This window comes from Pungitius pungitius, chromosome 21, assembly GCF_949316345.1.
Source record: "Pungitius pungitius chromosome 21, fPunPun2.1, whole genome shotgun sequence".
Classification (NCBI taxonomy): Eukaryota; Metazoa; Chordata; class Actinopteri; order Perciformes; family Gasterosteidae; genus Pungitius; species Pungitius pungitius.
In genome coordinates, this window is record NC_084920.1 from 16,478,986 (window position 1) to 16,491,666 (window position 12,681).

The 12,681-nt window shown below is 46.7% G+C and overlaps 1 protein-coding gene across 5 annotated transcripts in view; it reads right to left on the bottom strand.

The window, feature by feature from the left end:
• Positions 1–12,681, bottom strand: part of LOC119213216 (calcium/calmodulin-dependent protein kinase type II subunit gamma-like) — a 38,437-nt gene that overhangs the window by 16,933 nt on the left and 8,823 nt on the right. For 2 of the 5 annotated variants that reach the window (XM_037464367.2, XM_037464370.2), the window contains exons 4-18: positions 11,581–11,635; positions 11,362–11,427; positions 9,495–9,567; positions 8,174–8,276; positions 7,728–7,811; positions 7,321–7,415; positions 6,645–6,767; positions 6,473–6,556; positions 5,860–5,902; positions 5,057–5,119; positions 2,719–2,759; positions 1,978–2,061; positions 795–839; positions 658–703; positions 360–428 (exon numbers count right to left, since the gene is read on the bottom strand). In XM_037464367.2, coding sequence (XP_037320264.1) covers positions 360–428; positions 658–703; positions 795–839; positions 1,978–2,061; positions 2,719–2,759; positions 5,057–5,119; positions 5,860–5,902; positions 6,473–6,556; positions 6,645–6,767; positions 7,321–7,415; positions 7,728–7,811; positions 8,174–8,276; positions 9,495–9,567; positions 11,362–11,427; positions 11,581–11,635 — 1,074 coding nt within the window. The remainder of the gene's footprint in view (positions 1–359; positions 429–657; positions 704–794; positions 840–1,977; positions 2,062–2,718; positions 2,760–5,056; positions 5,120–5,859; positions 5,903–6,472; positions 6,557–6,644; positions 6,768–7,320; positions 7,416–7,727; positions 7,812–8,173; positions 8,277–9,494; positions 9,568–11,361; positions 11,428–11,580; positions 11,636–12,681) is intronic. The other 3 variants (XM_037464368.2, XM_037464371.2, XM_037464372.2) reach the window with 3 other exon arrangements.

Sequence of the window (12,681 nt, forward strand, 5' to 3'; positions counted from 1 at the left end):
ATGTTTCTACAGACGTTGTTTTATTGATCCTTCAGCTTATGAGTTGCAAACCCACAGAATTAAACCATCTTTACCAATATCTAATTCTATGACACGCTCCAGTTGTCCTTCTTGAATGGTCAGGATTTAACAAACATAAAAATCAATGATGCTCCACAAAATCCCAAACCAGTAGGAACCCATAAAAAAACAGCTTGGTGGATCCGAGTGAGGAGGTTCAAAGATGGGAGATTGCCAGTGACTACGGAAAGCCAGGGTGGGAGTGGGGGTGTGTGTGGGAGGGGTTTGGGAGGGGGGGGGGGGGTAGGTCTTTGCCAGTGGCAAACCGTAAAGCTTCTGGTTGCCATGGATAAACTTACTGGCAGGTGAGCTTTGAGGTGAGGGCAGAAGTGGGGGCATCTCCTCTGTGGCGCTGCTCAAACTGTCCGCTAGAACACACACACACACACAAAACGCAGCCCGACACACACACATAAAATACATGGAAACACACACAAACACACACACACACCACAGACAGTCAAGAGCGTGTCAAGAGACTTGTGTTGTATCTCTGAACACCTGCCAGTCACTACACACACACTACTGGATGGGAGAGAGAGAGAGAGAGAGAGGGGGGATAAGAACAGAAAAAGGGACTCAAACACTCGTTCCTACCTTTCATTTCCTCCTCGTCGTTGGTGGTGTTGCTCTCCGTTGATCCCTGTGGAGGAGAAGAAGAAGAAGAAGAGAGCGGAATGAAAAGAGAGCCTCCGAGCTCCAGCGGTCCCTGAGGTCGGAGACGCACGTCTCACCTTGACTCCGTCGGGGGGGTTGTGCACCACCGTGCTCTGGGATTCCTGTGGGGCGGGACGCGACAGTTAGTCCAACGCGTCGGGACCCGAAACCAGTGCTTCTCAACTGGGTTCAGACACACAGTTTGTTTGAGCTCAAAAAACACCGGAGCTATATACGAGCACTGAGGGACCTTCATTTAATACGATCATATTATCAATTAATACGCTTCATTATTCAGTCAAATCTGGTTAACATCGTCCGGTCTGCAAGATGTCAAAGAAAAAGGTTAAACATGCTCGGTGTAAAGGCCAAAGTTGACATATTGTCATACAGGCTTCTTAAACATTAACTCATTAACTCTCTAACAATTGTTTCAATCATTGATTTGTAACGATTTAAATGACAAATGACAAAAAAATGTCTATATATTATAAAAAGAGATAGCTCTTTGCACTGAACACCAGTGATTGGTTTCTGCATACATTTGCACTAAAGATAAACATCAACTTATAAACTAATAATTCTTTTATTGTCATACAGCCCAGGCCTACCCGTGGCCCACTTTGGGGTCCCACACCACCAGTTGAGAAGCACCACTGGACCACAACAGACTTGTGTATAATGCATCCAAAGTGGTAATAAGCAACGCATGCTATTGAAGCGATGACGACATGCCGGATGAGAGCATAATGGAACAGTGAGTGGTTGTCAACGGGAACGGTAACCGTGGTGAGATAACAGGTTGGAGGGCGAGATGGCTGCGAGGCGCTGTGCACGTTGGTGGGAACGTTCAGGGATAAGCGCGAATACCACAGAGGCATCTCAGGATAGGAAGAGATTACACTTAGATGTCGGGACAGTTTTCCGTGCTGCCACCTGAGCAACATGTAAGGATCATTAAAGCTAAACAAGTGCACATGTGCAGCCCGATTCGAACAAGCGTCGAGCATTTTTAATCATTTGCATAAAGGTCCATACAGATACAATTTAGGAACACATGTGCAGCTGAGAGGGGAGGGTGAAACGGGCCGAGGGGGGTACTGCCGGGTCAGAGGATGTCATGGGGCAACATCTCCTGTGCGGTACATGAGGGATGCCAAGCAGCTACTATGACGATGGAGGGTGAGGCACAACGGGCTACTGAGCAGCTACTGGTGGGGGTTAAGAGGCGGGAACCAACACTGCGGCGGCCTACTGTACCATCTGGGCGTTGGTCGCCATGTTGGTGTCTTTCAGGGCATTGATGGCGCTCACTATACTGTTCTTACTGTTGTTGGTGGAAGGCTGGGACGTGAACACACACACACACACACAGATGCATTAGGGTTGGAGCTTTTTAGTGAAGGGGGGCTAATGTTGGTCGGGGCTCCGAAGCTGGTGAGGGCGAAACAGGGTAAACGAGAGGGTGAGTGCCTCAGAATGGCCTGTAGATCATCCTTTTAACTGCCTCACAGAGAGACCCCTGGGGCACGGGGGGGGCGGGGGGGGGGGGGGGGGCAGGAGAAGGGAGGGAGAGGCTTAATAGCAGCAGAGGATGACGGAAACTGCTCAGAAGAGCAGAGAAGCAAACCTCAGATTAGGACGAGAGGTGAATGAATCAAACCGTGATCAGATTATCATTAAACACGAGGTTGTGACGGGAAAAAAACACTTGGACAGAGTTTCTCAAACTTGGATGATTCCCAACAAGCCGCAGAAAGGTAGAGAAACCCTGCAGTGTACTTTAACCCACTGTAGACACACAAAAACATTTAATTCAAAGTGAAAGGAAAAAATTATGTATGAAAAATATATTTCTCAACACAAGGAAGATAATGTGCAATTAAGGAAGTCACTGAGCGGTACAGAAACAGAACACATGGCAAAAAAGGGAGAGCGGAGGGACGGGGGGGGGGGGGGGGGCGGGCTCGGGGGGGTCAAGAGCCAACAGGACAACCTTACCTTTGCAGAATCAGACTTCTTGTTCAGCAAACTTTTGCATGCTGTGAAAAAGGAAAAGAGAAGGAAAAAGGACAGAAAGGAAGGACAACAGGACGTCAACAGCGTCAATTCATCCGAATCATGAGCAAAGACCTGGAGCTACAACGGGTCACATCTGACAAGAGTAGTGCTCCCAAAGAATAACATGCATTTAATGGATTTCTTGCCCCCCCCCCCCAATGGCTGTACAAGCTGCTACACTCTGCAAAACCCTTTCTCATCATAATCCATTCATTGCCATCTGGGGAAAAAAACAGTAACCTGAGAGCAAAGTAAACTTCCTAAATCCATTTCCTGTCTGTCAGAGCCCCGGTGGATCTAAGGAGAGAGCGATGGTCTGCCTCAAAGTGACTGACAGCGATGAACCGGGTTAATGTAAATCATCGATTTCCTTTAAGGGCCACAGTCACATCTCCTCTCAGTCTGAAGCTGTCGGCCGCTTCCCTTTTCTCCTTTTGGCTATCGACACACGCGTCTTACACAAAAAATAAAAAATAGTCTGGTGTTTCTTACCTTCCAAAAAGAAATGTGGGGGACGGAAAGATGGGGAGAAGGATGAGGGTTGAAAGAGAGGTCTTAGTATTTCAATAGAAGAGAACAGGGCCACAGCATTTACAGCACATTATATATATATATACATACATATATATTTGCTGTGGCCCTGTCCGTGTGGCCCCTGATCTATTATACATACACATGGCATTCATTATTTAAAATAAATAAAGAGTCCCTTGTTTGTTAATACGACTAACAAAGGTCATGACATCGTTGGAGCACCACATTCACATGCTTCCTCAGATCCCTCCTTCACCTCAAGATGACCCCGAGCAGCAGGGTGCACCACTAAAGGGCCGCGGTCGGCTTGACGAGGGATCAGAGAGCATCTGAAGTTTGGTTCTAACCACGTGGTCACTAGAAACCTAGAGAACATTTCTGTCACAACTGACTTCCCCCCGAGTTGTGCAAGGAAGCAGCTACAGTATAAACATAGAAATATATAATTATCCATCAATGAGCGAGCGATCAAAAGCCGCCCTTCAAGAACACAAGCGAGTTGGACGATAAAAAAAGAGCAGAGGAGTTCGATCAGGAACGATGGCGGCACGAGATTCGCAAAGACTTACAGAACCGTCACTGGGGTCCGGTTCCTGTGAGGAGGCCCGGCATTGGGAGGGCTCTAGCTGGGAGTCAAACCATCACAAACACCCCGATCCTCAGTGCACCAGTCACACATCTCCCCTTCCCCCCTTTGACCTACACACAGATGCTAGTGACCTAAGGAGATATTTACGTACACTGTAGAGCAAACAAGATTTTCCCGTGTGAAAAAACACCCAGAATCCAGTCTGCTCAACACTGTCCGTTTCTAAACTAACTTCTCAATCCATGGAGCCACCATCGGAATCGCCGACCTTCACCACCCACGCCCACCCGGCAGATGGAGAGCCTGACTTTAGTACTTTCAAAAAGGAAAAGGGAAAAACCCTCCCTCCATCCGCGGAGAGGTCTCCAGGTGTTGGATGTACTTTGGGGCTCCTGGTCGTCCGTCACTAGAGACGTTGGAGCTTGTTCCATTTTGTGAAAGTACTAAACGAGTCCTCAGGACGCCTTTTACCTCTCGGTAGTCATTGGGAGGGCTGCACGTCAGCGACGGGATCAACAGTTGGCTCCGGCGGCAGCAGCAGCAGCAGCAGCCCCCCCATCCTCTGCCTCGGTCTAAATCTCCCCCCCAGCTCCTCAACATCTGCCTCTGCCCTCCCCACCCCACCAGACCCAGGTGCGACGATGGCAGCACGCCAACCCAGCTCTTGCCGGCCCCCTGCAGTGTCAGTTCCCTGCCCCAGAAATACATGCCCCTCCTCATCCCCTGCCCCAGTCGGCCCTGTGCTCGGCCGGGTGGGGGGGAGCACAGGGGTGTGTGGGATGGAGCTGGAGGCGATTACATAACTTGTGAGGTGAAATGGGGGTTACCAGGTCGATACTTAGTGGTGTAAATGTAAAAAAAGCACTTTGGAGTGCAGCTTGAACTTGAAATGGATGCATTAAGTGATGCTGATGTGCAGACATTGTGACTTCTTTGCACAGCAGCCAGACCACAGACATCTGCATGACCTTAAATGAACAGAAATGAACAGTATGCGTGTGTGCGTGTGTGTGTGAGAGAGAATATCAATGTAGATGCTGGCAGTGGCTGCATACACGTGTTTATGGGTGATAATGAGGTCCCACCCTGTCCTATGGACCGAGGAAGTAAGCTGTGTGTGGAGAGGAAGTGGACGGGCGTGTCTCTGGGACGTACCTTCCTGAGCCAGTGAGGCCGTGGAGGAGGCGGCAGCAGCAGAGTTGGTATGCTGCCGGCCCACTATTGGACAGAAATGCTACAGTTGGGAGGGGCTGTACAGATTAGGTAGCTCTCGATCTCACGCTGTTCAAACAGTGGGCCTAGAAGGCCACAGGGTGTGCTGGCCGCAGCCCAGACACGTCACAAGGTTTGATCGAATAGGGCTACGGCGAAGACGTGCACCCCTGTGGTGTCCTAGGCCCAGGGTTGAAATCATTAGCCATCGACTGGCCAATCGCTTAGAGGATGAGAACAAAGCTTTGGCCAAAAACAAGTTGCTCTCAGCAGAGCGAGAGGAGAAAAACACACAGAATCGTAGCAGTAACCTTGCCCCCAACATAAAATTATCTTTAAAGTCTAGGCTTCCCTCTCAAAACATTCAAAAGCTCCACAGGCAGCAAAGAGGGACACACACACACACACACACACACACAGGGAGAGATAGATTAGCATGAACATCAATGGCGCCCACACATAACCTGGTAAACGACACAATATCACATATTAAACTGCTCACAGATAAAGATGAAATGCACTCATTATGATCTTCCATTATTCTACCATAATTTCAAGGAACTTTCAAATCCTTAATATTGGAAGCAAGAACACACACAAAAACATCATTATTTTGAGAATGAGTGGGCGAGTGTGTGTGTGTGTGTGTGTGAGGGTTAAAAGAGGTGCAGAGAACTATCCATTCTGCTTCCGCCTCTCCCGCTGCATGTGCTGCGTGGGAGGCTGAGGGCGAAGGGCACACCCACCTGAGAAGTTTCTGGACACCAGCATGGTGGTGAGAATGGCTCCCTGGAGGAGGCGGAGGAGGAGAGAGAAAAGTGAGGGAGGCATAATGAGCAATTTCATTTCTTCTCTGCTCCGTCTTCATCTCTTACGGAGATCGCAGTGCGATTCTTTGACAGCCAGATCCAGTCAAACGGTTTCTAATTATCCCAAAACGTTTGATGTATTGTGTTGTTGGTGAGATGCTTCGTTAACTCCAAGTGTTCACATCTCCAAGTCCTATTAAATATTCTTCCATGCGAACACATTGAAAAATTATTTGATAAATCACACGAATGCAACTGAAAGTAGGGTCTGCAGATACATAAACACGTTGCATCAGGCATGCCAACGTAAGATTTTACATTCTGAAGTACAAATACATTTTATTTTATATTAGAATCTATTTAACTGAAAATTTGTACAAATTTCACTGAAATTGGGACCTAAGAATTTTTTTTAAAACTGACCCACAAGCGCCACGCTGACTTTAAGCACTCAATTAATATCGCTGGGATAGTAATTAATATTCCCAAAAGGGCATGTTGAATAAAACATAGAAGCTCGAAGAGCACGAACAAACCGAGAGTCGAGTACCTTGAGTTTTCGACGCGCGTTGAACTTGCGGAGACACTCGACAGTTTCCTGCCTGTGCATCATGGATGCCACTGTAGAACGGTGCTGCAGAGGGGGGGCGGGGGGGGGTTATTAGTACAGTAATACAGTAGTTACCTAACCAGTGGCTTAGGTGTTTACTGGGGATACTTACGCAGACCCATGGGTGCTTGAGGGCCTGTTCGGCAGTGATTCTCTTGGCCGGGTTAATGGTCAACATCTGGTTGATCAGGTTTTTTGCCTCTGGAGTCACCGTGTCCCACTCAGGTGACGGGAACTGGGGAAAAGGAAGAAAGACGGCGCGGGGGTGGGAAACGGAGGAGCTAATGAAGCGGGGATTGGAAACAACAGCACTTTTCGGGAAGCACTGGGTAAGAGGCTGCATACTTTTAGCTAATCCACAACATCTGGCCATTAAGTCTCAAGTTAAGCTGTCAAAATAAGGCAGATATGAGAAGAAAAGAACCAATCGTTTTTGGAAGGACCATGTTAAACCATGTTTTTAATTAAGTAAATTCTCTACAAGTAGGATGTGTAAAACCTCCCCAATCTCTCTGGAAACAGAAATGTGACTTTATTATTCAGAGACAGAGGAAGTCTCCCTCCCTCCCCCCCTCCCTCACACACTCCTCTGCAATGCGTCAGGGAGGACCTGATAGGATCAATAGCTCTGGACCAGCACTCAATTGGACACAATTCTTCATTCAAAAACTGCTTAGCAAAACCCTGCAATGCATCCTTCAAAAGTACACACACACACACACACACACACACACACACACACACACACACACACACACACACACACACACACACACACACACACTTACATCATATGCCCCAGCTTTGATCTGCTGATAGAGTTTGTGTTGATCTTCATCCCAGAAGGGAGGATATCCCACTAACAAGATATAGAGAATAACACCTGACAGAACACAGTGAGAAAAGAGATTATGGTACATGATACAGATCAAATGACCAATTCCTTTAGCACATTTCAGAACAAAAAAACTCAATAGGCTTCATATTAAAATGCAACAAGAGTAACAATACAGAAATAGTGAATGTATCAACAGTTAACCTGCTCCAGTTCAATTTGATTAACTATTCCCGTTTTAAAGAATAAATGTACCTCCTAACAGGCTTCTGTGTAACTCTTGGGTTTGCTTTGATGCCGTGTCGCATAACTGCAACACAACAAACCCAATTCAACGAGTCCATTTTCCCCAAAACTCACCGCAAGCCCATATGTCCACCGGCTTGCCGTAGGGGTCCTTCCTCAGGACTTCGGGGGACAGGTAGCCGGGGGTGCCCGCAAACCCTGCCAGACAAACCACAGCACACCATTGACTGAGGCCTTTTGCTGCTAACGTTCAGATCGCAGGATCAGATTACGAGTGGAGTCCCAAGCGAGTGCTCGCTAACCGTTCCGCAGAGTCGGCCGAATGCCGGCTGCTCACCAAAACACAACGGCCGGACATCAGCTTGACCGCGAGCCTCTTAAGTCACATGCTCACTGAGAACATTCGCTGGGCTCCGAGCGGGCGAGTGGACGTTCGTCGACACCCGCTGCACGAACTGAACGGCACGCTAACATATGAAAACCACCGGGGGCTAAATGAATGGATCAGGAAGTATTACGGCACATTTGATGCGTGTGTGTCACTGTTTATGTTGTCTTACCAAACCAAGCCTGCTGGTCTCCTTGCACTTCGATAGCGAGGCCAAAGTCTGCCAGCTTCACTGCGGCTCCCTTCATCTTACTGGCCAACAACAGGTTCTCCGGCTGAGAGACACACACACACACACACACACACACACACACACATGGTGAAGCAGAATGTTTGACAAGGGATCAAGACAGTGAGACACGGGTAGTGACGGGCCATCACCAGCAAAGCTCTTAGAAATATGTGTATTTGATGTATTCGACACAGCTCGTGTGGGGGGGAGGTGTTAGAAGGCGATGGAAAGACGGAGGATGCAGAGAGAGGACGAGTGGTTGTGAATCGCCACATCGCCTTATACGGGCATGTGTTCGTGGCCATGGAAACCACTCGGGGAGTCATTTAGGCAGCGCTGCAGACTGCATGCTAAATGGAAAGTGTACTTAGCGAGAGGCGTTGTGTGTGGCAGCGTTCTAAATGCCGTTGTTTGGGCAGTGGGACATAAATGGCCACAGCAAAAATCCCACTCAGGATAAAAGGCCAACAAATCAAACAGTGGCGCTCAAGTTAATCGTGTTATTGTCCAGAAACCCTCTCGTGTACAAGACCTCCCTGGAGGCAGCTATTTTTTCCTTTTGTTTCCCCCTTCGCCGTTTCTGGTTAAAAAGGTTCAGTTCGACACAGGAGGCCTTTTAGCACCTCCTTTAAATGGTAACGGAGGAAACTGGAGGTAGCAGCAATGCTCTCCTCCTCTACTCTTGGCATCTGAGCGCATCAGCAATTTAGGACGTGACAAGCCCCTCCCCCGCTGCTCCACGGGTGGGTGTGATGTCACGCGGGTTGCCCTGGCAACTCTCGAGGTTCATCTATGCCTTCACCTGCTCTCACATCATACACGTGTGTGTGTGTGTGTGTGTGTGTGTGTGTGTGTGTGTGTGTGTGTGTGTGTGTGTGTGTGTGTGTGTGTGTGTGTGTGTGTGTGTGTGTGTACGTGCTCATCCGCCGGAGTCCATATCTTTTGAGAGACACTCGCCTCCACCTGACTCGCAATCTGTGTGCAGCACTAACCCACGTGCACAGAGAGCACACGTGCACAGAGAACACACACGTGCACAGAGAACACACACGTGCACAGAGAACACGGGTCACGGACAGACAATCTGACAGATCTGAGAACAGCTAGAGGGAAAAATGGGTCGATGGCATAAAAGAGAAGCAGAAATGAAGAGATAAGAGATGCGGAGAGAGATGGAGCATCCAAGAGCCATCTGTGTGTTGCCATGGCCACGAGCAGAGGTGCGTGTGTGTGGTTGGCATGGCAACGGGTGGCCACTCACCTTGAGGTCTCTGTGCACAATATCATGCTGGTGGATATGATTGACACTCTCCAAGATCTGACTTATGCAATGACTACGGAGAGAAAAGGGGAACAAACAGAGGAAGACGAGTTATTAGATGTTATAGTTTTCATTACTCAAAAAAAATAAAAACTCCAACATGATTTTTGATAAGTGATGACATTAGTGGAAAGAAAGTATTTCTTTTTCACTAATGGATAAATAACACAAAACTAGAATTGTATATTTTTTAAAAGGGCCGTTAAGGGAAGGAGTGTCAAATAAATGAACCTTTTTTAGAGCGGTCCTTTGAATGTCTTCAAAAAGTTTATTTTAATGATTATACCTCATCAGAGCATATACATATATATACATACGTATACTGTAAAGTTGTTAGGACCACAGAGAAATGTTGCGTTTTCAATGCTAACCGCCAACAAATATATATTCAAGCATATTATGTTAAATGAAAAACATGCTTTCAATAAATTTGGACTTTACAATACTCCACAATTTTGTAAAATGTTTAAATCATTAATGTTGGCAACAGTTCTACGCAATCACCAGTTCACCATTCTAAAACTAGAATGATCAACTATACGAGTGCGGCCTATTCTTCATCTGCAACAAAGTAGAAACGCAGACTTTTGTCAACTTTAGAAACAAAGCTTCAAACTATTTGGTAGAAGAGCTATAATGAACCTTTTTAAATGAAGGCTGTAGAGTGAGAACAAAAACTAAATGAACAGGCAGAGAAGTTCAATCAATACCAAATGACACGTTCAATACATTTCTGTCCCAGTAGCAATTTTAATAATGGGGCATCAATTGAGCTGCTACTAATCCCATCATTCATAAATACTGGCTGGTGAGCACTAGTGGGGAATCGGATCACGTCAGGGTCACAGATCGATCAGCACAAAAAAATAGAAAATGACTTGAGAGGGTTGTTGTTAGGACTTGAGATCCTTGATCATGTTGTTTTTGCTGTTGATGCTACTTCATCCAGATCTCCAAACCATCTAGTACCTTTTAATTAGTTAGTAGTGGTTCATAGTCGTTTCATATAAATCAGATGTTCAGCGACACGTATGTCTCCGTCACATCTTTTACTGATTGGTAGCTAACGATCAGCAGTAATATTTATTTCACACTGTGATGTAATCCGTGGTTCACGCGGGGTCTGATTAAATCGTTCATCAGCTTGTACCTGACCACCTTAATGCCGTCCGTCGGGCCGCACGATGCCGCTATTTGAGGCTCGTGTTCATCCCGGGTCGAGGGCAAAAGTTAATGGGTCGAAAGGTCAGGCCCAGCTGTTAATGGCGGTTTGTGTGTCCGAGGGCCTCTGCATGTGTGCATTAAAAGGACAAAGACCCCATTTCTACAAGAGACTTTGCAACTTGCAGAACACACAGCTATGGGGAAACGGGGAGGGGAGCTTTGGGAGGGAGGAAGGGTCAAAATGTAAATAACAATTGCGTAAAAAGATATTATTCCACAAAAGTGAAACATAAAATGGCTTCTGTTGTCCAAACAACAGCCAAAGAATATTCAATTCATAAAATAAAAAGTAGAACGCAACAAAATGTCTTTCAAAAGAAAGAAAAAGCTTTTTTGGAAAAAATATCTGATAAATGTAAGGAATGAATAAATTGTATATTGTTTGTGTATCGTTTCATTGTGGAGGCAGGAAGGAGAGCAACACATGTGGCAAAAGGTAGACAAGTTTATTTTTGCACTTGACAAGGATGCATTTTTATGACAAGAATACAAGCAAACCAAGTATGACATCATGAATAATATTACGAAGCAGAGCGCATGTGTGCGTTATGTTCAGAGCAGCCGTGCATAAGAAGCTCCTTACCTGGCATCGGCCTCACTGTAGTACTCCCTGGCTACAATGTCTTCAAAAAGCTCTCCCCCCGTCACCCTGGGAACGAGAGACAGAGGAAGGAAGAAGAAAGAAAAGGAAAAAGGAGAAGAGACAGACAGAAAGAAGTCTGTTAGCATTCATGACCCAGCCTCTCGCATGGATGAAATGTCACGCTGTGTGTGTGTGTGTGTGTGTTCAGAATACACTCACAGGTCAAAGACGAGGTAATGAAAGCCTTCCTCTGAAATGCTGTCGTGGAGTCTCACTGCAAGAGAGGGGGCCAGAGGTATAAAGGTGTGTAAGAAATCTGTAATAATGTCTCAGCTGATCAACCATTCCAAGAACTGAGGCTTTAACTAAAATGCTAAACTATTTGGAGGGAGGTGGACCAAAGGCAGAGCTGGAGAAAGGAATGTCAACTGGGTGACGTAACCTCCCCTCCCTCACATCTGGTGAGTTAATCAACTTAAACCCCCCCCCCCCCTCACACTGGGATCATTGAAACAACCCTCCATGACAGTTTCAGTCTCCGACCAGTATTTAGTTATTTAGTATTTAGCATATGACATATGATGTTGCTGGGTGGGGGGACACCGTCCAGTGTTAGCACCCCTAAATTAAATTAAGCTCAGCAGATTAGTGAAACATTCAAATTTGCTCGAAATTCTCTTTAAGACTTTTAATTTTTTTTAAAAATCTGCACTTAGTCTAAATTGCGGTAAAAGGTAATGAATTACACAAATAGTGTTGATCAGTGCCCTCTGATCAATCCATGACTGAGGCATATAGTCTCGGTGGGTTGACCCCGTCGGTCAATCCGCTCAACATCACAGCCAGCGAAGGTGTGAAAGGAAATGGTGACCGATATGCTTCGCTGTGGACTTCACTTGACTAATTCAATCCACAGAGTCTCAAAACAGCGACTGAAACCAGTACGTCGGTGTCACAGGCCTCCAGCGATACGGACTGGTTGCTCAGCCGCGTGCAGGAAGATGCTGTCGTCCACCTCTTTGTGCTTCCAAGGACTTAAGCCCTGCAGACTCTGGTCACAATCACAACATCTTCCAGACACAAGGTCACTATTTGGTGGGCCAGAAACTCAAGAAGCTCAGTCTCGTTGTACGTATCTCGCAAGGAGCTTCTCCAATTGAGCGGTACTTTTGTTTTGACCGTCACTGCCTCATTTGGACCTCGTTCCAGTAGAAGTCAAAGACAACGTCTGTCCCGCTGAACATGTCTACGGAACAACATTGTAGACAGCTTATTCAAATGTTGTGTGATATCCCAGGGCACAATGACTAAACAAAAGAA